At 35.8% G+C, this 25,427-nt stretch overlaps 4 protein-coding genes and 1 pseudogene across 4 annotated transcripts; all 5 read right to left on the reverse strand.

Moving 5' to 3' along the window:
• On the reverse strand, positions 1 to 969 carry LOC148215629 (olfactory receptor 2AP1-like). The gene has a single exon (XM_088143110.1). It carries the CDS (start codon positions 940 to 942, stop codon positions 1 to 3), a length of 942 nt encoding a protein of 313 aa, XP_087999236.1. The 5' UTR covers positions 943 to 969.
• A 4,028-nt stretch (positions 970 to 4,997) lies between these two features.
• Positions 4,998 to 5,963, reverse strand: LOC112543005 (olfactory receptor 2AP1-like). The gene has a single exon (XM_025177062.2). The coding sequence runs from the start codon at positions 5,961 to 5,963 to the stop codon at positions 4,998 to 5,000; it is 966 nt and encodes a 321-aa protein (XP_025032830.2).
• A 4,292-nt stretch (positions 5,964 to 10,255) lies between these two features.
• LOC148215630 (olfactory receptor OR9H1-like) lies at positions 10,256 to 11,236 on the reverse strand (annotated as a pseudogene).
• A 3,912-nt stretch (positions 11,237 to 15,148) lies between these two features.
• On the reverse strand, positions 15,149 to 16,114 carry LOC148215631 (olfactory receptor 2AP1-like). The gene has a single exon (XM_088143112.1). The coding sequence runs from the start codon at positions 16,112 to 16,114 to the stop codon at positions 15,149 to 15,151; it is 966 nt and encodes a 321-aa protein (XP_087999238.1).
• Positions 16,115 to 20,439: 4,325 nt separating this feature from the next.
• Positions 20,440 to 21,408, reverse strand: LOC148215632 (olfactory receptor 10A7-like). Its single transcript, XM_088143113.1, has one exon. It carries the CDS (start codon positions 21,379 to 21,381, stop codon positions 20,440 to 20,442), a length of 942 nt encoding a protein of 313 aa, XP_087999239.1. The 5' UTR covers positions 21,382 to 21,408.
• Positions 21,409 to 25,427: the final 4,019 nt, after the last annotated feature.

The following is a 25,427-nucleotide window of genomic DNA, read 5'->3' on the forward strand; positions in this document are numbered from 1 at the left end:
TCATCCTAACTGTCCTTTGTAAACTCTGGAGGATATAAGCTTCCTTGATATCTTCCTTATGACATCCTTCACCTCCTTATTTCTCAGGCTGTAAATGAGAGGATTTGCAACAGGGGGCAAGACTGTATATAAGAGAGACAAAATTTTGTTGATATCACTAAGTGCTTTAGATTTGGGTAACATGTAAACAACCATGATGGCTCCATAAAACATAGAAACCACTATCAGATGGGATGAGCAAGTGGAAAAGGCCTTTTTCCTCCCGACAGTGGAAGGAATTCTCAAGATAGTAGATATGATGTATATGTAAGATGTCAAGGTGAGGAGAAAAGGTGGTAGAGTAAATGCAAAGGCAAGGATAAAACTCGTAAGTTCTACCAGGTTGGTGTCACTACAGGAAAGTTTTATAAGGGGAACAGAATCACAAAAATAATGATCAATTTCATTTGATCCACAGAATGTTAACTGTAACATTAAACTCAAGAGGATAAAAGTGCCTATAAGGCCATTCATCCACGAAGAAGCTGCTAGCTGGATACAGATTTGTGCATTCATACTTGTTGCATAATGCAATGGTTTGCATATTGCTAAATATCGATCATATGACATTACAGACAGGAGATAGCATTCTGTTCCTATAAGATAGCTAAGGAAGAAAAATTGTACAAAGCAGCCACTGAAGGAAATGGTGTTTTCATCAGTCAATAAGCCCACCATCATCTTGGGTACAATATTTGAGATGTAGCAAGTCTCTAGGCATGACAAATTTCCCAGGAAGAAGTACATGGGCGTATGAAGGTGTTGATCAACTGCAACTAAAATTACAATGAGAACATTTCCAGCCATGGCTACAATATAAAGCACTAGGAAAACAAAGAAGAGAATATATTGCCATTGTCCAAAGTTTCCAAACCCCAAAATGATAAATCCTGTGATATTCATCTGTTATCTTCATTCTATTTCTTCCATAATTGAAGGATGCATATACCAGGGAAAGGACAGATCTTCTCATGCATTTTTGGGGTGTTCATGGAGAGAGAGAAAAACAAAAAAACAGAAAAGTTTTTTATATATTATAACTAAGCACCAATTCCTTCTTTTCATAAGGGGACTGGTAGTTTAGAGATAATCACAATGAGTTTGACAAATGGGTATGCTATCTACTCTTCTATATTATATTTAATATATTGCATTTGGAAAGCCGTTCTTCTAGCTCTGAGTGAATAAATAGCTATCAAAATGTGCAATATTGATAGAATCCCATTTGTACAAATAGATGAACTTCCTTATTCTTAGTACTTTTACTTATTAAATGTTAATATTTAGAACATTATTTCAGCACTCTGTATGGAGCTGAAATGAAGATTTACTCATTCATTGTAATGGTCCCACATGCCACATTGGAAGGTTAGAGAGAGAGGAAGCGTAATAGGCAACACTGTAGTGGACATGAACAGAATGGAATTGGGAAACAAAGTTGTGAATAGGTCAGGATTCCACTTCTCTCTATTATCACTCCTGCAATTGTCATAATAATTTGGAGAACCATATAAATTTGCCTAGAAACAAGTTTATTTATTTATTGAGTTTATTTATTTTATTAGATTTGCAACAGTGGTGAAAACTGTGTATAACCTGTATAAGTCAGGTATCATCAGCATGCTGATGATACTCAGTTATGTATCTTGACCCTTGGTTGATCAAGTGATACTACCAAGGTCTTGTCCCAGTGCCTGGAGTCTGGCAGGTTCTGGATGGGAAGGAACAGCCTGAAACCCAACCCTGACAAGACTGAGTGACTATGGGTCCATGGATCTTCTGGTGCCAGGGTTTTTCATCTTCAGTTCTGCATGGGGTTGTAGTTTCCCAGACAGAACTGGTGAGCAATTTGAGGGTATTTCTGACTTGTTATAATGCAGAATACTGCTTCATTTTAATTTACTAGGTCACTAAACAGCTGGATTGAAGACATGGCATTATTATTTTCAATGCCATTTGAATTGAAAATGAGTTTTTGTTGATAAATTCATTGTTTACATTAAACTTTTCAAGAAAGAGTCATGAGATAGGAAGATGATTACCTGTGTGATATGAGAGCAAGGACATCTTCATGATCCAGAATGAATGTGGCACAGTTTCACTATTCACATCCTCACTTTATGAACATTCATCTTACTGGTGATTATGAGCTCAGGAAATTATAACTTGCTGTACAATATCTTTTTTTTTAAGACAGTAAATACCCCAGAGACAAAGTGTTAACCAGATGCCATTGCTTCTGTTCAGAATCATAGGAGAATGCTTCCCTAGATACATCTCTTAATTGGCCTTTCAAATAATTGGACCCTTTTAAAATGCATTTTTGTACACTTTAGAAACAAACATTGGATTCCATTTTTCATTTTATTTCTGCTTAAAAGGAAGGCAGGCAGGCAGGCAAATAAAAGCCAGGTATGCAAACTTACCACTCCATGTGGCAGCCTCTTCTACTGAATGATATCTTGTCCTGCCAGGAAGTCCCTGCTGCTCTCTGTCCTAAACTATTATAATGTCTAGCCATCCTTGTATATATTTTTTAAATTATTCATCTATTTATTTGGGACCCCATTACAGTCCAACTCTCAGTGGCTTACATAGTAGAAAACAGATTTAAAACTTTCAAGGTACACCTAAAAACATAAAGCTAAGCTTTGTAACAGTGAAATAAGAACAAAAGTAAAACAAAAAGATGTCCTCAAAGAATTTTTTAAAGGGTTTCCAGAATAGCTCTATCTTGAACACCTTCCTGAATATACTTGAGGATGGTACCAGCCTCAAGATTATTCCACAGTTTTAACTCAGTGGTTCTGCTCCTGCCTCTTGGGACATTACAGTATCAATCTACTCCTCTTCTGTGTGATAAACCTTCAGACACTTTTCTGAAGTCAATTTTTCTGTAGGCTAAACATACTAAATTCTTTAATTATTCTTTGTAGGACATGGTTTTCTGAATCTTCACCATGTTGGTAACCCTCCTCTGAATTTTCTCCAATTTATCACTGTCCTTTCTGAGCCATGGAAACAGTAGTCCAATGGGATCCAACAAAGGCAGACTATGTTCCTGTTAATGAACTCCAAGTTATTAATTTAATTATAATAATTAAATAATTAATTTCTATTTTACAAGTATGGGATAAATATGAAATTGCATTTTTAAAGATCAATTGCTTGATCTTTGGGAGCTTTAACTCCAAACATTTACTATGATCCAAGTTGAAATTCACATTCAAATAGAAAAACTCATTGAGCTTTTATTACAGGAATGAAGTGAAGGGTGATCCCATGTAATTATTTGCCAACTAATAATTGGGAAATATTGCTAACAAACAATTGAATACATAAATAGGAATTCATATTTAGAATAAGGGAAAAAGCATAGCAGGATATGCATTATATATGGAACTCAAGAAGTAGCACTGGGTATACATTCATGCAATATTTTACACTGGTTATCAATAATTAAGTCAATAGATTTAACAGCAAGATAAACAAGAATGTGGTTTGAAAGTTATGCCCAATATTCTACCACACTGGTCCAGTGTTAGTTAGTAGATTTTTTTTCTTTAATAGTCTAGGGCTGAGTGAGAGTGACCGGCCTAGAGTGACCCACTCAGATTCTGTGTCTAAGATCTAGAACTGTCAGACCTCTGGCTTCTAATCCAGTGTTTTCAACCACTAGACTAAACCAGTTCTTTGGTCTCTTTCTCTGCCATTTTTTCTCTTTCTAAGCAGTGCTTCAAACACGTTGGTCAGTGGTGTAGAGAAGCAGTGGTAAAATGCTTGTTTGAATATACATAACGTTTAAATGATTCAAATATAAAAATATTTCAAATATAATAATGGTTGAGAGCTTCAGTCTATTACATAATTTGAAAACATATCCTTCCAATCTTACGCTATCAACCTCGAAAAACTGCTGGCAACCTTCTACCGCTGTACCATTGAGAGCATTTTAACCTACTGCACCTGTGTATGGTTTGCTAACTGCACAATGGCAGATAGGAAAGCGCTCCAGAGGGTTACCAACACTGCCCAGAGGATCATTGGTTGCCCTCTCCCCTCTTTGGAAGAACTTTATAGTTCCCGCTGCCTTAAGAAGGCTCAAAATATTCTTAAGGATCTATCCCACCACGGACATTCTTTTTTTGAACTATTACCATCTGGCAAACGGTACCGGATAATGAAAACAAGGACCAATAGGCTGAAGAATAGCTTCTATCTTACAGCTGCAACTATACTGAATTCTATTGTATAATGCAGTATTAATGCAGCATCAGGGGTTGTGCAATATGGAATGTGAAGGTTGTGCTATATGTGTTTTATGTGTGTTATGTGTTTTATGGTTTTTATATTTTTAAAGCTGCACTGGGGTGGCATTAATTTCGTTGTACAAGTTGTACAATGACAATAAAGATTTCTATTCTATTCTATTCTATTCTATTCTATTCTATTCTATTCTATTCTATTCTATTCTATTCTATTCTATTCTATTCTATTCTATAATTCAGAATAACACAGTGAGCTGCATAAGAAAAAAAGAAAAGGAAAAAGTTTTTCAAAACAAAATTAAAAGAGACTTTTAGGTACATTTCTTAATGCTACGTAATCTTATTTGTCCCAAACAGTATTTGCATTTGTAAAAACACTCCTATTTCTGTTGACTAATAATCTCCTACTCTAAACAACAACATGGAGATCTTCTTGTCTGATATTTGTGGGAACAACTGTCATGATTTTCCACATCAAACCTCAGTGTCACCAGAAGTAATTTTGTCAGGCATTAGTGAAATTAGTCCTAATTTGTAATGCAATGCATTTCAATAATTTACAATACAATATACTTTAATAATGTAACTCAGATTTTTTATTTGGAAAAGCCTTTCTGTATATTATGAACTCAGTGACTAACCTCTCCCTCATCCTCCTCTAAGTCCTCCTGCCTGTTCTTCCTCCTTCTTCTACATTAACCACTTTCGTCTGGTTTCCTTTGGAAGTAAAAGAAAATTCCTGCAGATATTATTTCTCAGTGCATCCTTGACCTGCTTATTTCTCAGACTGTATATAAAGGGGTTGACCAGAGGAGGCAAAACGGTGTACAAGAGAGAGGAAAATTTTTTCATGTCTCTCCTAATCTCAGCCTTTGGGGTCATATACACAATAATTAGAGCTCCATAGAAAACAGAAACTACAATCAAGTGAGATGAATAGGTAGAAAAAGTCTTTTGCCTCCCAGTAGTAGAGGGAATTTTTAAGATGGCAACAATAATATAAATGTAAGATACAAGCGTCAGAAGAAAAGGAGGGAACGTGAATATGGAGGCCATTATGAAGCTCAACATTTGAACCATGCTAGTATCACTGCAGGAGAGTCTCAGAATAGGAAAGTATTCACAGAAGTAATGATCAATCTCATTGGAGCAACAGAAGTCTAACTGCAACATCAACAGAAGGAGTACAGTCAAAGCCACAAATCCATTGATCCAAGATATAGCTGCCAGCTGGATAGATGTCCAGCTTTTCATGATGGCTGCATAATGCAGTGGTTTACAGATTGCTAAATATCTGTCATAAGACATCACACAGAGTAAACAGCATTCTGCAGATACCAATGAACCAACGAAATAGAGTTGTGTGAAACAGCCAAGGAAAGAAATTGTCCTGTCCCCAGTCAGGAGAGCTGAAATCATCCTTGGAAATATACTGGAACTGTAGAAAGCCTCCAGGAAGGAGAGGTTCCCCAGGAAAAAGTACATGGGGCTTTTAAGATGTGGATCCAAGACAATCAGCAGAAGAATGAGCAGATTTCCCGTTATGGTCACCATGTAAGTCATTAAAAGAGTCAGGAAAAGAAGCACCCGTAGTTCAGAGAATTCTTGAAACCCCAACAGGATAAATTCTGTTATCTTCATGTGGTTTCTGAACATGATAGGTATGGGAACAGTTCCTGAAATAATGTGCAATATAGTTAAAGGGATATGTTTGTTTGTCTGTATGTCTGTATGTCTGTATGTATGTAAATCCACATAGAGGAAGATGAAATTAAACTAAATGAATGCCCTAGGCAAAGCAAGATGCCTATGAGCAGATAATTTGACTTTGGCCTTAACTACTTTCTGGTTAAAGGGATATATTTTATTATTTGGCATCAAGACCCAACACTTCTGAGAGTTAAAAATTTTTGATCATTCTTTGGCACCCATAGAAGCACTGTTACAATAAAATGCACTGGTGGACAGGAGGCAGTTATATGCAGAAACAATTTTTGCAAGTCAGCCTGCACACAGGATGTCTTTTTTGTTATTTTCAATTGCCTTAAACAGTCTATATCTCACATCAGCATAGAAATATATCTCTTAAATACATGCAAACCTTTAATTAAAAATAAACTATTAAACATACAAAATTGGAACAATAGTTTATAACAATTGCGAAACAGGACGAAATAATAGCTATCTTTCCATTTAGACCATTCAATACAATACGTCTTTGTCTCTAAATCCTTATTTGTTTGAGGGAGACAAAAGCTAGAATGGGATGGATGGATGAATAGATGACAGACATAAGCACAGAAAGACCTATCTCTGTGTCTGTCTCACCTCCATCTATTTATTTTTATTTAAATCCTTCGATTTTATTTTAAAACACCATAAGATAACATTAATTAATCAATTGCATTTAAATTCTGTCACAATCAGACTTACGAATGAAGGTTGAGTTTTTCATGAGCCCCTAAAATATTTTAACTGTCCATTACTTTAGGATACTACTGTTCCAAGCATCAGCTTATAGAGAATATCTCCAGATACTCTCCTATCCTCCTAATTACTTGCAAGGTAATAAAGCTTGCATGATCAAGGGAAAACACAAGGCAGTCTCCAGAGTCTTCAATCTTAATAGGAAGGTTAACAAAAAAAAAACAAGCTGTCTAGGATGAAAAAAGATCACATGAAAGAGATGTTCAGTACTCCTGTCTAGTTGTGTGTGAAACTGGAGATCCAGAAGGAGGGATATTCAGTTGGTTCCATTGTTGTGAAAGGATTCACCCATTGGGTCACATCACCTTTAGGGATCTCCATATCTCATCAAATGAGTAAGGAAGTTGCACAGGGCAGGACCCATGAAAATAGAGGGGGAAAAAATGGATCCTCTAAGACCTAGCTCTAGATTATTTTAGAATATAACCTCAATTTAGAGGGAATATCCAAGATGTATATTAAATGGTGTATTTAATTTAATTTAACTCCCAATACACTTTTATATGCAGAGATAAATAATGATATCTTAGGATCCTGGAGTTGTCTTGTCTTTCACAGCTCTTCTCCTCTGGAATAACATTCACCCCAAGGTCTGTTTGACCCCAGACCAGCTGCCTTTTGGAAAAGCTTTAAAAGTTGGCCTTTGCAACAGGCCAAAGGGCAGGGTGAAATTATAATTCCCCTTGACTCATGGAATATTCCTGCTTGTGTACTTCCCCTATTGTTAATTTTGTTTTTGGTTGTGTGTTTTTAGTTGTATGTTCTAATGATGTTACCATTAAGATCATAATGATGTTTTTTGTTCAGTGCGTCCTTCAGAATTTTTGTGGCTTATTATTATTATGGTTGGTCGCACAGTCAGCCAGATGTTTAGACTGGATTGGGCATTTTTATCCACCTATCGAGTCCTTCCCAAGGACCTGGGATAGGCAGAGGTTGTTTGACGGTGTTAAAAGTATCACCGCAGGTTGTAAGCTGTTCAAAGTAAAGCTGCCTTTTGCAATTGACTGATGGTAATTTCGTCAATGCTGATGGTGTTCAAGTGGCACTCCAGTTGTTTTGGGATTGCAACCAAGGTGCCTATTACTATTGGTACTATTTTTGCTTTCTTTTGCCACAGTCAGTCTTATTACTCTTTCCAGAAATTCATTCTTTGCAGATTTATTATTAAACTCATCTGCTTTTTTCTGGTGAAGCTGAATGGTGTAAAACACATTAATTAGGGTTAATACATTTCAGGTAATCAGACTAAGACGTTTTGTGACCCACTGTATAATTCTATGTTTCTGACAAACACATATTTATTATTTGGAAGGTTTATTTATTATTTTAGTTTTATGTCCTGCTTTCCATACAAGAGCTCTATGCAGTATGTGTATTTATTGCTCTCTGGGAATCATATAGAACAAAACAAAACCAATCTTGTTAGGGAAAATATAGTGGAGTTTTCAAACTGCTTCAAAGAAAAGGGAAGTTATATATTCTCTATAACCCCTGGGGGTAGGTTCTAGAACCAATGGCTGAAAGCTTTGAGGATGGCCATCATGACTTGTCTGTTTGAGATGTCAACCATAGGACAACCCCACCAGAGATACGGTGAATTCACCTTTTCTAAAGGACTTCTAACAGAGATTGGATGGTCATCTGCTACCAGCACTATGATTCTATTGCAGATGACCATTTTTTTCCCCCAGATTGTGTCGATGTACTTATTCTTCTTATCAGTGGAAGAACGTAATTGCCAGTATAGTTGCATTGACACATCTCCTGTTAGCACAATTTGAAGGCCTTGTATTATAGAACAGTTGTCATTACTGGTCTTAGTGGAGAACAGCAATTACTTTCTTTGCTTACTTTGGCAATTCCTCAATTCATGCTATTTTTGCTGCTGAGAGCCAGTGTGGTGCAGTGGTAAAGGTGGTGGATACAAGTGAGGAGCTTTAACTTCTACTCCACCATCATCCATGGAAACTCACTGGGTACCTTTGATTCAGTCACTTTCTCTCGGCCCAACTTGCCTCACAGAGTTATTGTTGTGAGGAAGAATAAGGAGAATTGTGTATGTTGCCTTAGGTTCCTCTACAAAAGGCAGAATATAAATCTAATACTTAAAAAATTCTATTACTTAGATGAAAGTTGCTTGGGATATTTGGAGACGGGTGGGATTTAAAAGTTAATTAGCAAGTAAGTCAATACAGTTGGAAGAAGTACCTTGGACCTCTTGTAAACATGAACACAGTATCTCCTTGCTATTCCAAAGTAGCCCTCTTTTGATCAGGTTTCTTCTCAGCTATACCTGATGTACAAATAACATAGTTTTCAGGATAAAATACTGCAGACTCTAGAAGACATATGTCTCAAAAGAAGCTTGATGGTCTGCTTGACAAAAGGTAAAACCATGTCTATGTAAAGCTTTGAAGGTATTGCTTGACTTTAAAAAAGTATAAGTGAAACACTCCTGGTGAAGCTGCTTCATGAAGCAACCTAATTTCTACTCATTTCTAAAAAACTGATTCGTGGCTGTGTACAGGAGGTGAATGGAGGAAACTCTGATGAGACTATGTGACATACATACTTACATGTGACACAAAGTTGCAAGTGTGAAAACCTCAGTTTTTCATTGTTATGTCTTAACTCATGCATTATCATTTTCACATCATCACAATTTCTACAGAATGCCTATGATCATAGTAGAGGTAGTACTAGTAACAACGTTATTTACTGTATGCTTATATAGATATTTTCTTGAAAAACATAAAGTATCAACAAATATGAAGAATAAAACAATCTAACAATCAGTGAAAGATATCTGAATGTAATAATCAATAGAAAGCATTTCCTAATATTAGCACAGCCATAATATGAACCAAGAGTGCATAAGGACAAACGACTTTGATAGATTAATAAAAGCCCTGAAAAATAAATATTTTAAGAATATTTCTGGCCAGTAAGAGATGAACATAATTCAAGGGGGAGTAGATTCCACAGAGTAGATGTCAGATGGGGAAAAATCCTAAAATGTGAGGTGGTCATGAGGAAAAATGAACCAACCGTGACTGAATGATTGAACTTAGTCCGTAGGAATAAATGTTGTTACAAATTGTCCAAGAATTGGGTGTTCCTGTAGACAGGGCTCAGAAGGTCAGCACCATCAAGCAAAATTAAGAGCTATGCCAAATACCCAACCATCATAGTGATTCAAAAAAGAAGTAAGAGTGGACTGGGAAAGATTTAAGATCACATGAATCAACCTATTCTGGAGCTGACTCTGTAGATGGAGAACAGTCGGGAGGTTCACCAACAGTAATCTAGGTACGACACCATCAAGGCATGAAGCAGCTGCTTAACCATTTTTGAAGGATGATGTGAAAAAAAATCTCCCAGTATTCAGCAGGCAAAAATTACAAGTTCTTATAGTTTTACAGCTTTAAGTATTTAAAGTAAGTTACTTATCAATACTCTCAGTTTGGAATCATTCTAACTGTCCTTTTGTAAACTCTGGAGGATATAAGCTTCCTTGATATCTTCCTTATGACGTCCTTCACCTCCTTATTTCTCAGGCTGTAAATGAGAGGATTTGCAACAGGGGTCAAGACTGTATATAAGAGAGACAAAATATGATTGATATCACTAAATCCTTTAGGTTTTGGTAACATATAAACAACCATGATGGCTCCATAAAACATACAAACCACTATCAGATGAGATGAACAAGTGGAAAAGGCCGTTTTCCTCCCAAAGGTGGAACGAATTCTCAAGATAGTAGATATGATGTATATATAGGAAGTCAAGGTGAGGAGAAAAGGTGGTAAAGTAAATGCAAAGGCAAGGATAAAACTAATAAGTTCAACCAGGTTTGTGTCACTACAAGAAAGTTTTATAAGTGGAACAGAATCGCAAAAATAATGATCAATTTCATTTGGTCCACAGAATGTTAACTGTAACATTAAAATCAAGACAAATGAAGAAGCTATAAGGCCACTTATTCATGAGGAAGCTGCCAGCTGGATACAGATTTGTGCATTCATACTTGTTGTATAATGCAAGGGTTTGCATATTGCTAAATATCAATCATACGACATTACAGACAGGAGATAACATTCAGTTCCTATGAGGTAGCTAAAGAAGAAAAATTGCACAAAGCAGCCACTGAAGGAAATGGTGTTTTCATCAGTCAATAAGCCCACCATCATCTTGGGTACAATATTTGAGATGTAGCAAGTCTCTAGGCATGACAAATTTCCCAGGAAGAAGTACATGGGCGTATGAAGATGTTGATCAACTGCAACTAAAATTACTATGAGAACATTTCCAGCCATGGCTACAATATAAAGTATTAGAAAAACAAAGAAGAGGGTAGATTGCCATTGTTCAGATTTTCCAAACCTCAAAATGATAAATCCTGTGATATTCATCTGTTATCTTCGTTCTATTTCTTCCATAATTGAAAGAAAGCAAACAGTAGGAACCGAACAGGTCTCCTACTACATCCTTGAAAAAAAGAGAAAGTTTAGATGTTACAAAACACATTGCAGTATATTCCATCTTAGAAGGGGACTTTTAATTTTGAAATACTTTTGGTAAGTTCCCTGCATAATGGAAATGGTGTCTACTCTTCTATATTCTATTGTAAATACTGCATCCAGAAGGCAGTTTTAGCTCTGAGCGTCTAAATAACAACTCAAAAAAAAAAACATGGTGCAAGCCATTTTCCTTTCTTTTCTTTACACATAGATGGACTTCCTCATTCTTAGTACTTTTACCACGTAATATTTAAAGGATTATACTCGATTCTGCGTAGACTTAGAGTTTAGGTAAAACTCTCCTCATTTATTTTGATGGCCCTAATGTGCAGTCTATACATATTCTTATAAGGTTGGCCAGAAAAAAAAAAAAGGGTGGGTGGGTGGGTGGGTGGACAGGCAATCGGGTAGTGGAGATGTATAGAATGGAATTGAAGAACAAAGTTATCACACAGGCCAGTATTCCTCTACTCAGCATGGTCACTCTTATAAATCTCCTCGTGTTGTGGAAGGGGAAAAATTGACTGGAAATAATTGACTGTTGTCCGCTTTACTTCTTGCCCTGCAGAATATTGCTACTTTTAATTTTACTCGAGCACAAAATAGCTGAATTTAAGATAGAAATTCTTTATTTCCAGCACCACAATATTTTTTTCAACATGAAACCATTTTTGTTGATAATCTCTTTGTTTATATTACACATTTTCAGAAAGTGTTGTGAGATAGGAAAATAATTACCTGTGTGACCTGATAGGAAAGACATCTTCATGATTCAGAATGAATGTGGCAGTTTCACATTTTGCCTCCTCACTTTATGAAGATACAACTTTTTTGTAATTATTGGCTTGGGGAAATCATTACAAGTTGTAATTTGCTGTCTATCTTTTTTTTTTTTTTTTTAAGTCATGAATTACTCTAGAGGGAAAGCATTAATCTGATTCCCATTGCTTGTGTTCAGAATTATAGAAGAATGCTTCCCTAGATATTTCTGTTTATTGGCTTTTGAAGTCATTGGATATTCTAATAATTTTTTTAAATTTTTATCTGAACTTTGTTGAGAAGGAAGGAAGGAAGGAAGGAAGGAAGGAAGGAAGGAAGGAAGGAAGGAAGGAAGAAAGGAAGGAAGGAAGGAAGGAAGGAAGGAAGGAAGGAAGGAAGGAAGGAAGGAAGGAAGGAAGGGAGAGAGAGAGATTTCCACACACAGATGAACAGGTATACTGCTGTGCCTCTAAGTAGGCAAGCTTGCTCTCTATATATTTTTTTAAAATAGAAGTGAAATCTTATCATATAAGAACCTTAACTTAATGGGATTTAGTGGGAGATAGTTTCAATCTGAATCAGGAGGGCCACAATTTTGCTCCTTCCTTACAGCATTCCTTTTCAATGTGTCTAGAAAGTGGCAAGATTTTGATCTTTATTGTACTGCATTAGGAAGGAAAGCCCTTCTATCCACTCTCACAAATGCTAGTTATTCTTCCTTTTCCCATGCACTGAAATCTACTATGAATCATCATATTGATTATTTTAATAGTAAAAAAAAAAAAAAACCCATCAAGCAGAGAAGTTCATGTTATATTTTTAGTATTCCTGGTTGTGTTTCTGCTTGCAATGCTATTCTTTCATAGTATCATACACTTGGAAAGTTCCTTAAATCTAGTCTACTCCAACTCCCTGCTTGGTACAGGACCCATGACAGCATGTTTCATAGATGACCATCTGTCTGAAAAGGTTCCGGTTGACATCTACTCTAAACCATCTTTGTACAGATTCATTGATTGATTTTTTACCACAGTACAATCAACCAATCATCTTGGTGGCTTATGTAAGCTGAAAATACATTTATAACTTATAACTATTCAGCTTTGTTGGGACCCAGGTTATACTGTATGCATGTAAATAAAATTATGTTGTATCTTCAAAGTGATTTGGTTGCTTTAGGTGAGCCAGGTTTTGGCCACAGCAATGCTTTGAAGGCAATCTAGAAATTGTAGTTGTTGCTGAATTTGTCCATAAGAGAAATTTAGCAATGTAATCCCTTCGCTATTGGTATTGCCAGTGTATTTCTATGTACAGTTGTAAGTGTTATTTAAGTTCTTCAGAGATCAGGTCCTTGTTACTTATGCACAATGTTCTCCCAATTGAATCTGAAGGAAACAATTAGCAAGTTGGGGAGTGAAGGACAGGCTTATTGATGGTTGCCCCCGGCCTTGTAGAATAGCTCATACTTTTAGGTTGGAATGGCACCCACATTGCAAGCCTTTTGGAGACAGCTAAAACATATTTTGTCTGTGCCTTTAGGATTTAATGTATTATTATGTAGTCCTTATTTATTTATTTTGACTATGTCATTATTTTAGGCTTGGTTTTGGGGTTTTTATTATGATAATATTAGCTTCTTGGGTTAATCATGATGTTGGAATAGATTGTGTTTGAATATAAATATACCCCTTCTATAGTATCTGGATGAGTGTTCTAATTTTGATACCAAACCTGTTATAATGCAGGCTACACTCAGATAGGGAAGCTCACAAAGCTTTCGTTATGGGAATAAAATAAAGGGTGATCATGAGTAAGCTGCCTTGACCTCCTGGTGAAAAGGTGGGAAATAGATATAGCAAAATAAGTGTATACATATATGGGAATCTAGATTTAAATTAGGATGTACAGGTGTAGATCTGTGGATTCTCATAATCTTCAAACTTGAGAACTAATGATGATGATTATGGTCATACCTAAACAAGTAAAGAAATAAAATGAAGAAATGAAAGACTGGGGGCAGAGAAGCATAAGGGCACATGCATTTTATGTGTAACTAGAGAATTGGCACTGGATACACAGTATTTTCATGCAATAGTTTACATTGTTGTTAATTAAGTCAATGGATTTAACAATAACATAAACAAGAATCCACTGTATGTTGAAAGCTAAGCTGAATAATCTACTACACTGACCCAGTACTGGTTAGTATATAGATTGGAGGTTCGTTTTGTTTTGCTTAATTTCATAGTCTAGGGCTAAGTGAAAGTGACTGCCCCAGAGTTCTCCATCCAGATTCCGGTCTGAGAACAAGCACTGACAGTCTTCTGGTTTCTAGCCAATGCTTTTATCTGTACAGCCATCTGTCTGTCCTCTGTCCCTCTGTTTTTCTCTGTTTCTGAAAAACTTGTTCCTATGTGTTAAAGTATTCCAAATAAGTTTCTAAGCGCTAAAGAGGAACATTGATGAAATTTTTTTTGAATATAGAAAATATGTAAATATTTCAAATAAAGAAATGGTTGAGACCTTCAATCTATTGGATAACCTGAATAAAATAATCCCTCCAATTTTATACAACTTAACTATGATCACACAATATTTCTTTCCATTGTCCATATTTACTTTACAATAGTTGGCCTATAATTCAAAATAATACAATTAATGGCAAAAAAGTCTTCTAAAACAAAATTAAGAACAGAATTAACCTATTATTTTCCTAATGCTTCATAATCTCATTTGTCCCTAATACTGCTTGGCATTTGTAAAAACATGCATTATAGATGCTTATTAATAATCTTTCCATGCTTTCATTAAAATCATGGAAAATTTCATCTAATATATTTATTGTAATGAGTAGCATATCCTGAGCATCAACTCTCAAATTCATTGGAAGAATTTTTTTCAGGTGACAGTGAATAAAATTAGTCATAATATACAATATAATACATTATAACATTATAACAGTTGCAGATTTTTATCTGGAAAGAGACTTTGGAAAGAAAGAAATGTGGTATTGACTAAAGGAATCTCACCATTCCTCTTCTTCCCTGCCAACTTCTCCATCTTCTTCTCTGATTATGAAAACAATTTTCTTCTGATTTCCTTTGAAAGAAAATGAAAATTCCTGCAGATATTATTTCTCAGGGCATCCTTGACCTCCTTGTTTCTCAAACTGTATATAAAGGGGTTGACCAGAGGAGGCAAAACTGTGTACAAGAGAGAGAGAAATTTTTGCATGTCTCCCCTAATCTCAGCCTTTGGGGTCATATACACAATAATTAGAGCTCCATAGAAAACAGAAACTACAATCAAGTGAGATGAGCAGGTAGAAAAAGCCTTTTGCCTCCCAGTAGTAGAGGGAATTTTTAAGATGGCAACAATTATATAAATGTAAGATACAAGCGTCAGAAGAAAAGGAGGGAACGTGAATATGGAGGCCACTATGAAGCTCAACATTTGCACCACGCTAGTATCACTGCAGGAGAGTCTCAGAATAGGAAAGTATTCACAGATGTAATGATCAATCTCAGTGGAGCTACAGAAGTTTAACTGCAACATCAACACAAGGAGTACGGTCAAAGCCACAAATCCATTGATCCAAGATATAGCTGCCAGCTGGATAGATGTCCAGCTTTTCATGATGGCTACATAATGCAATGGTTTACAGATTGCTAAATATCTGTCATAAGACATCACGCAGAGTAAACAGCATTCTGCAGATACCAATGAACCAACGAAATAGAGTTGTGTGAAACAGCCAATGAAGGAAATTGTCCTGTCCCCAGTCAGGAGAGCTGAAATCATCCTTGGAAATATATTGGAACTGTAGCAAGCCTCCAGGAAGGAGAGGTTCCCCAGGAAAAAGTACATGGGGCTTTTAAGATGTGGATCCAAGACAATCAGCAGAAGAATGAGCAGATTTCCCGTTATGGTCACCATGTAAGTCATTAAAAGAGTCAGGAAAAGAAGCACCCGTAGTTCAGAGAATTCTTGAAACCCCAACAGGATAAATTCTGTTATCTTCGTGTGGTTTCTGAACATGATAGGTATGGGAACAGTTCCTGAAATAATGTGCAATATAGTTAAAGGGATATGTTTGTTTGTCTGTATGTCTGTATGTCTGTATGTATGTAAATCCACATAGAGGAAGATGAAATTAAACTAAATGAATGCCCTAGGCAAAGCAAGATGCCTATGAGCAGATAATTTGACTTTGGCCTTAACTACTTTCTGGTTAAAGGGATATATTTTATTATTTGGCATCAAGACCCAACACTTCTGAGAGTTAAAAATTTTTGATCATTCTTTGGCACCCATAGAAGCACTGTTACAATAAAATGCACTGGTGGACAGGAGGCAGTTATATGCAGAAACAATTTTTGCAAGTCAGCCTGCACACAGGATGTCTTTTTTGTTATTTTCAATTGCCTTAAACAGTCTATATCTCACATCAGCATAGAAATATATTTCTTAATTACATGCAAACCTTTAATTAAAAATAAACTATTAAACATACAAAATTGGAACAATAGTTTATAACAATTGCGAAACAGGACGAAATAATAGCTATCTTTCCATTTAGACCATTCAATACAATACATCTTTGTCTCTAAATCCTTATTGTTTGAGGGAGACAAAAGCTAGAATGGGATGGATGGATGAATAGATGACAGACATAAGCACAGAAAGACCTATCTCTGTGTCTGTCTCACCTCCATCTATTTATTTTTATTTAAAACCTTTGATTTTATTTTAAAACACCATAAGGTAACATTAATTAATCAATTGCATTTAAATTCTGTCACAATCAGACTTACGAATGAAGGTTGAGTTTTTCATGAGCCCCTAAAATATTTTAACTGTCCATTACTTTAGGATACTACTGTTCCAAGCATCAGCTTATAGAGAATATCTCCAGATACTCTCCTATCCTTCTAATTGCTTGCAGGGTAATAAAGCTTGCATGATCAAGGGAAAACACCAGGCAGTCTCCGGAGTCTTCAATCTTAATAGGAAGATTAACAGAAAAAGACAAGCTGTTGTCTAGGATGAAAAAGATCACATGAAAGAGATGTTCAGTACTCCTGTCTACTTGTGTGTGAAACTGGAGATCCAGGATATTCAGTTGGTTCCATTGTTGTGAAAGGATTCACCCATTGGGTCACATCACCTTTAGGGATCTCCATATCTCATCAAATGAGTAAGGAAGTTGCATAGGGCAGGACCCATGAAAATAAAGGGGGAAAAAATGGATCCTCTAAGACCCAGCTCTAGATTATTTTAGAATATAACCTCAATTTAGAGGGAATATCCAAGATGTATATTTAATGGTGTACTTCATTTAATTTAACTCCCAATACACTTTTATATGCAGAGATAAATAATGATATCTTAGGATCCTGGAGTTGTCTTGTCTTTCACAGCTCTTCTCCTCTGGAATAACATTCACCCCAAGGTCTGTTTGACCCCAGACCAGCTGCCTTTTGGAAAAGCTTTAAAAGTTGGCCTTTGCAACAGGCCAAAGGGCAGGGTGAAATTATAATTCCCCTTGACTCATGGAATATTCCTGCTTGTGTACTTCCCCTATTGTTATTTTTGTTTTTGGTTGTGTGTTTTTAGTTGTATGTTCTAATGATGTTACCATTAAGATCATAATGATGTTTTTTGTTCAGTGCGTCCTTCAGAATTTTTGTGGCTTATTATTATTATGGTTGGTCGCACAGTCAGCCAGATGTTTAGACTGGATTGGGCATTTTTATCCACCTATCGAGTCCTTCCCAAGGACCTGGGATAGGCAGAGGTTGTTTGACGGTGTTAAAAGTATCACCGCAGGTTGTAAGCTGTTCAAAGTAAAGCTGCCTTTTGCAATTGACTGATGGTAATTTCGTCAATGCTGATGGTGTTCAAGTGGCACTCCAGTTGTTTTGGGATTGCAACCAAGGTGCCTATTACTATTGGTACTATTTTTGCTTTCTTTTGCCACAGTCAGTCTTATTACTCTTTCCAGAAATTCATTCTTTGCAGGTCTATTATTAAACTCACCTGCTTTTTTCTGGTGAAGCTGAATGCTCTAAAGCACATTAATTAGGGTTAATGCATTTCATGTAATCAGACTAACTAGTTTTGTGACCCATTGTATAATTCTATGTTACTGACATACACGTAATTATTATTTGCAAGGTTTATTTATTATTTTAGTTTTATGTCCTGCTTTCCATACAAGAGCTCTATGCAGTATGTGTAGTCTTTTATTTATTGCTCTCTGGGAATCATATAGAACAAAACAAAACCAATCTTGTTAGGGAAAATATAGTGGTGTCTTCAAACTTCTTCAAAGAAAAGGGACTTGATATATTCTCTATCACCCCTGAGCATAGGTTCTAGAACTAATGGCTGAAAGCTATGAGGTAGGAAAGTCAGGATGGCCATCATGACTTGTCTGTTTGAGACGTCAACTATAGGACCAGCCCGCCAAAGACATGGTGAATTCACCTTTTCCACAGGACTTCTAACAGAGATTGGATGGTCACCTGCTACCAGCACTATGATTCTATTGCAGATGACCATTTTTTTTCCAGATTGCGTAGATGTACTTATTCTTCTTATCAGTGGAAGAACGTAATTGCCAGTATAGTTGCATTGACACATCTCCTGTTAGCACAATTTGAAGGCCTGGTACTATAGAACAGTTGTCATTACTGGTCTTAGTGGAGAACAGCAATTACTTTCTTTGCTTACTTTGGCAATTCCTCAATTCATGCTATTTTTGCTGCTGAGAGCCAGTGTGGTGTAGTGGTAAAGGTGGTGGATACAAGTGAGGAGCTTTAACTTCTACTCCACCATCATCCATGGAAACTCACTGGGTACCTTTGATTCAGTCACTTTCTCTCGGCCCAACTTGCCTCACAGAGTCATTGTTGTGAGGAAGAATAAGGAGAATTGTGTATGTTGCCTTAGGTTCCTCTACAAAAGGCAGAATATAAATCTAATACTTAAAAAATTCTATTACTTAGATGAAAGTTGCTTGGGATATTTGGAGACAGGTGGGATTTAAAAGTTAATTAGCAAGTAAGTCAATACAGTTGGAAGAAGTACCTTGGACCTCTTGTAAACATGAACACAGTATCTCCTTGCTATTCCAAAGTAGCCCTCTTTTGATCAGGTTTCTTCTCAGCTATACCTGATGTACAAATAACATAGTTTTCAGGATAAAATACTGCAGACTCTAGAAGACATATGTCTCAAAAGAAGCTTGATGGTCTGCTTGACAAAAGGTAAAACCATGTCTATGTAAAGCTTTGAAGGTATTGCTTGACTTTAAAAAAGTATAAGTGAAACACTCCTGGTGAAGCTGCTTCATGAAGCAACCTAATTTCTACTCATTTCTAAAAAACTGATTCGTGGCTGTGCACAGGAGGTGAATGGAGGAAACTCTGATGAGACTATGTGACATACATACTTACATGTGACACAAAGTTGCAAGTGTGAAAACCTCAGTTTTTCATTGTTATGTCTTAACTCATGCATTATCATTTTCACATCATCACAATTTCTACAGAATGCCTATGATCATAGTAGAGGTAGTACTAGTAACAACGTTATTTACTGTATGCTTATATAGATATTTTCTTGAAAAACATAAAGTATCAACAAATATGAAGAATAAAACAATCTAACAATCAGTGAAAGATATCTGAATGTAATAATCAATAGAAAGCATTTCCTAATATTAGCACAGCCATAATATGAACCAAGAGTGCATAAGGACAAACGACTTTGATAGATTAATAAAAGCCCTGAAAAATAAATATTTTAAGAATATTTCTGGCCAGTAAGAGATGAACATAATTCAAGGGGGAGTAGATTCCACAGAGTAGATGTCAGATGGGGAAAAATCCTAAAATGTGAGGTGGTCATGAGGAAAAATGAACCAACCGTGACTGAATGATTGAACTTAGTCCGTAGGAATAAATGTTGTTACAAATTGTCCAAGAATTGGGTGTTCCTGTAGATAGGGATCAGAAGGTCAGCACCATCAAGCAAAATTAAGAGCTATACCAAATACCCAACCATCATAGTGATTGGAAAAAGAAGTAAGAGTGGATTGGGAAAGATTTAAGATCACATGAATCAATCTATTCTGGAGCTGACACTGTAGATGTAGAACAGCCAGGAGTTTCGCCAACAAACTAATACAGTAATCCAGGTACGACACCATCAAGGCACGAAGTAGCTGCTTAACCATTTTTGAAGGATGATGTGAAAAAAATTCTCCCAGTATTCAGCAGGCAAAAATTACAAGTTCCTATAGTTTTATAGTTTAAAGTATTTAAAGTAAGTTTCTTATCGATACTCTCATTTTAGAATCATCCTAACTGTCCTTTGTAAACTCTGGAGGATATAAGCTTCCTTGATATCTTCCTTATGACATCCTTCACCTCCTTATTTCTCAGGCTGTAAATGAGAGGATTTGCAACAGGGGTCAAGACTGTATATAAGAGAGACAAAATTTTGTTGACATCACTAAGTGCTTTAGATTTTGGTAACATATAAACAACCATGATGGCTCCATAAAACATAGAAACTACTATCAGATGAGATGAGCAAGTAGAAAAGGCCTTTTTCCTCCCAATAGTGGAGGGAATTCTCAAGATAGTAGATATGATGTATATATAGGAAGTCAAGGTGAGGAGAAATGGTGGTAAAGTAAATGCAAAGGTAAAGATAAAACTTATAAGTTCTACCAGGTTGGTGTCACTACAGGAAAGTTTTATAAGGGGAACAGAATCACAAAAATAATGATCAATTTCATTTGGTCCACAGAATGTAAGCTGTAATATTAAACTCAAGTAGGTGAAAGTGGCTATAAGGCCATTTATCCATGAAGAAGCTGCCAGCTGGATACAAATTCGAGTATTCATACTTGTTGCATAATGCAAGGGTTTGCATATTGCTAAATATCGATCATATGACATTACAGACAGAAGATAACATTCAGTTCCTATGAGGTAGCTAAAGAAGAAAAATTGAACAAAGCAGCCACTGAAGGAAATGGTGTTTTCATCAGTCAATAAGCCCACCATCATCTTGGGTACAATATTTGAGATGTAGCAAGTCTCTAGGCATGACAAATTTCCCAGGAAGAAGTACATGGGCGTATGAAGGTGTTGATCAACTGCAACTAAAATTACAATGAGAACATTTCCAGCCATGGCTACAATATAAAGTATTAGAAAAACAAAGAAGAGGGTAGATTGCCATTGTTCAGATTTTCCAAACCCCAAAATGATAAATCCTGTGATATTCATCTGTTATCTTCGTTCTATTTCTTCCATAATTGAAAGAAAGCAAACAGTAGGAACCGAACAGATCTCCTACTACATCCTTGAAAAAAAGAGAAAGTTTAGATGTTACAAAACACATTGCAGTATATTCAATCTTAGAAGGGGACTTTTAATTTTGAAATACTTTTGGTAAGTTCCCTGCATAATGGAAATGGTGTCTACTCTTCTATATTCTATTGTAAATACTGCATCGAAGGCAGTTTTAGCTCTGAGCGTCTAAATAACAACTCAAAGAAAAACATGGTGCAAGCCATTTTCTTTTCTTTACAAACAGATGGACTTCCTCATTCTTAGTACTTTTACTACGTAATATATAAAGGATTATACTCGATTCTGTGTAGACTTAGAGTTTAAGTAAAACGCTCCTCATTTATTTTGATGACCCTAACATGCGGTCTATACATATTCTTATAAGGTTGGCCAGAAAAAAAAAAGGGTGGGTGAGTGGATGGGAGAGGGAATTGGGTAGTGGAGATGTATAGAATGGAATTGAAGAACAAAGTTATCACACAGGCCGGTATTCCTCTTCTCAGCCTGATTACTCTTATAAACCTCCTCGTGTTGTGGAAGGGGAAAAAATTGCCTGGAAATAATTGACTGTTGTCCGCTTTACTTCTTGCCCTGCAGAATATTGCTACTTTTAATTTTATTCGAGCACAAAATAGCTGAATTTAAGATAGAAATTCTTTATTTCCAGCACCACAATATTTTTTTCAACACGAAACCATTTTTGTTGATAATCTCTTTGTTTATATTACACATTTTCAGAAAGTGTTGTGAGATAGGAAAATAATTACCTGTGTGACCTGATAGGAAAGACATCTTCATGATTCAGAATGAATGTGGCAGTTTCACATTTTGCCTCCTCACTTTATGAAGATACAACTTTTTTGTAATTATTGGCTTGGGGAAATCATTACAAGTTGTAACTTGCTGTCTATCTTTTTTTTTTTTTTTTTAAGTCATGAATTACTCTAGAGGGAAAGCATTAATCTGATTCCCATTGCTTGTGTTCAGAATTATAGAAGAATGCTTCCCTAGATATTTCTGTTTATTGGCTTTTGAAGTCATTGGATATTCTAATAATTTTTTTAAATTTTTATCTGAACTTTGTTGAGAAGGAAGGAAGGAAGGAAGGAAGGAAGGAAGGAAGGAAGGAAGGAAGGAAGGAAGGAAGGAAGGAAGGAAGGAAGGGAGGGAGGGAGGGAGGGAGGGAGGGAGGGAGGGAGGGAGGGAAGACATATGAAAGATAGATAGAAGATAGATAGATAGATAGATAGATAGATAGATAGATAGATAGATAGATAGATAGATAGATAGATTTCCACAGACAGATGAACAGGTATATTGCTATACCTCTAAGTAGGCAAGCTTGCTTAATATTTTTTAAAAATAGAAGTGAAATCTTATCATATAAGAACCTTAACTTAATGGGATTTAGTGGGAGATAGTTTCAATCTGAATCAGGAGGGCCACAATTTTGCTCCTTCCTTACAGCATTCCTTTTCAATGTGTCTAGAAAGTGGCAAGATTTTGATCTTTATTGTACTGCATTAGGAAGGAAAGTCCTTCTATCCACTCTCACAAATGCTAGTTATTCTTCCTTTTCCCATGCACTGAAATCTACTATGAATCATCATATTGATTATTTTAATAGTAATAAAAAAATGCAAAGAAGTTCATGTTATATTTTTAGTATTCCTGGTTGTGTTTCTGGTCACAATGCTGTTCTTTCATAGGATCATACACTTGGAAAGTTCCTTAAATCTAGTCTACTCCAACTCCCTGCTCAGCATGGAACCCATGACAGCATGTTTGATAGATGACCATCTGTTTGAAGACCCCTTGAGAAGGAGAACTCACCATTTCATGTGGCAGCCTGTTTTACTGAATGTCAGCTTGTCCTGCCAGTAGGAGGTTCCTGTTGACATCTACTCTAAACCATCTTCGTTATAGATTGATTGATTTTTTACCATAGTGCAATCAACTAAATCTTGGTGGCTTATGTAAGCTGAAAATACATTTATAACTTATAACTACTCAGCTTTGCTGGGACCCAGGTATGCATACATGTAAATAAAATTACGTTGTATCTTCAAAGTGATTTGGTTGCTTTAGGTGAGCCAGGTTTTGGCCACAGCAATGCTTTGAATTCAATCTAGAACTTGTAGTTGTTGCTGAATTTGTGCATAAGAGAAATTTAGCAATGTAATCCCTTCACTATTGGTTTTGCCAGTGTATTTCTACGTACAATTGGAAGTGTTATTTAAGTTCTTCAGCGATCAGCTCCTTGTTACTTATGTACAATGTTCTCCCAATTGAATCTGAAGGAAACAATTAGGAAGTTGGGGAGTGAAGCACAGGCTTATTGATGCTTGCCCCCAGCCTTGTCAAATAGCTCATACTTTGAGGTTGGAATGGCACCCACATTGCAAGCCTTTTGGAGACAGCTAAAATATATTTTGTCTGTGCCTTTAGGATTTAATGTATTATTATGTAGTGCTTATTTATTTATATTGACTATGACATTATTTTAGGCTTGGTTTGGGTTTTTTTATTAAGATAATATTAGCTTCTTGGGTTAATCATGATGTTGGAATAGATTGTGTTTGAATATAAATATAACCCTTCTATAGTATCTGGATGAGTGTTCTAATTTTGACACCAAACCTGTTATAATCCAGGCTACACTCAGATAGGGAAGCTCACAAAGCTTTTGTTATGGGAATAAAATAAAGGATGATCACAAGTAAGCTGCCTTGACCTCCTGGTGGGAAATATATATAGCAAAATAAATGTATACATATATGGGAATCTAGATTTAAATTAGGATGTACAGGTGTAGATCTGTGGATTCTCATAATCTTCGAACTTGAGAACTAATGATGATGATTATGGTCATACCTAAACAAGCAAAGAAATAAAATGAAGAAATGAAAGACTGGGGACAGAGAAGCATAAGGGTGCATGCATTATATGTGTAACTAGAGAATTGGCACTGGATACACAGTATTTTCATGCAATAGTTTACATTGTTGTTAATTAAGTCAATAGATTTAACAATAACATAAACAAGAATCCACTGTACATTGAAAGTTATGTCCAATAATCTACTACACTGATCTCGTACTGGTTAGTATATAGATTGGAGTTTTGTTTTGTTTAATTTCATAGTCTACGGCTAAGTGAAAGTGACTGGCCCAGAATTACCCATCCAGATTCCAGTCTGAGGACCAGTATTGAGAGTCTCCTGGATTCTAGTCTAATGCCTTTATCTGTACAGCAAACTGGCTATTCTCTGTCTCTCTGTTTTTCTCTGTCTCTTTCTGAGAAACTTGTTTCTATGTGTTAAAGTGTTCCAAATAAGTTTGTAAGTGCTAAAGAGGAACATTGATTAAATGCTTTTTGAATATAGAAAATATGTAAATATTTCAAATAAAGTAATGGTTGAGACCTTCAATCTATTGGATAACCTGAACAAAATGTATTCCTCCCATTTTACACAATCAACTAAACTATGATCCCACAATATTTCTTTCCGTTGTCCATATTTACCTTACAATAGTTGGCATATAATTCAAAATAACACAATTAACAACAACAAAAGTCTCCTAAAAGAAAATTAAGAATAGAATTAACCTATTATTTTCCGAATGGTTCATAATCTCATTTGTCCCTAATACTGCTTAGCATTTGTAAAAACATCCATTATATACGCTGTTTAATAATCTTTCCATGCTTTCATTAAAAACATGGAAAATTTAATTTAAGGTATTTATTGTAACGAGTAGTATATCCTGATCATCATCTCTCAAATTCATTGGAATATTTTTTTTCAGATGACAGTGAAATAAAATTAGTCATAATATACAATATAATACATTCTAACATTATAGCAGTTGCAGGTTTTTATCTGGAAAGAGACTTTGGAAAGAAAGAAATGTGGTATTGACTAAAGGAATCTCACCATTCCTTTTCTTCCCTGCCAACTTCTCCATCTTCTTCTCTGA

Source organism: Python bivittatus, unplaced genomic scaffold (genome assembly GCF_059951505.1).
Source record: "Python bivittatus isolate LINGU-HERP-01145 unplaced genomic scaffold, Pbiv_v1 ctg000470_np1212, whole genome shotgun sequence".
Taxonomy (NCBI): Eukaryota; Metazoa; Chordata; class Lepidosauria; order Squamata; family Pythonidae; genus Python; species Python bivittatus.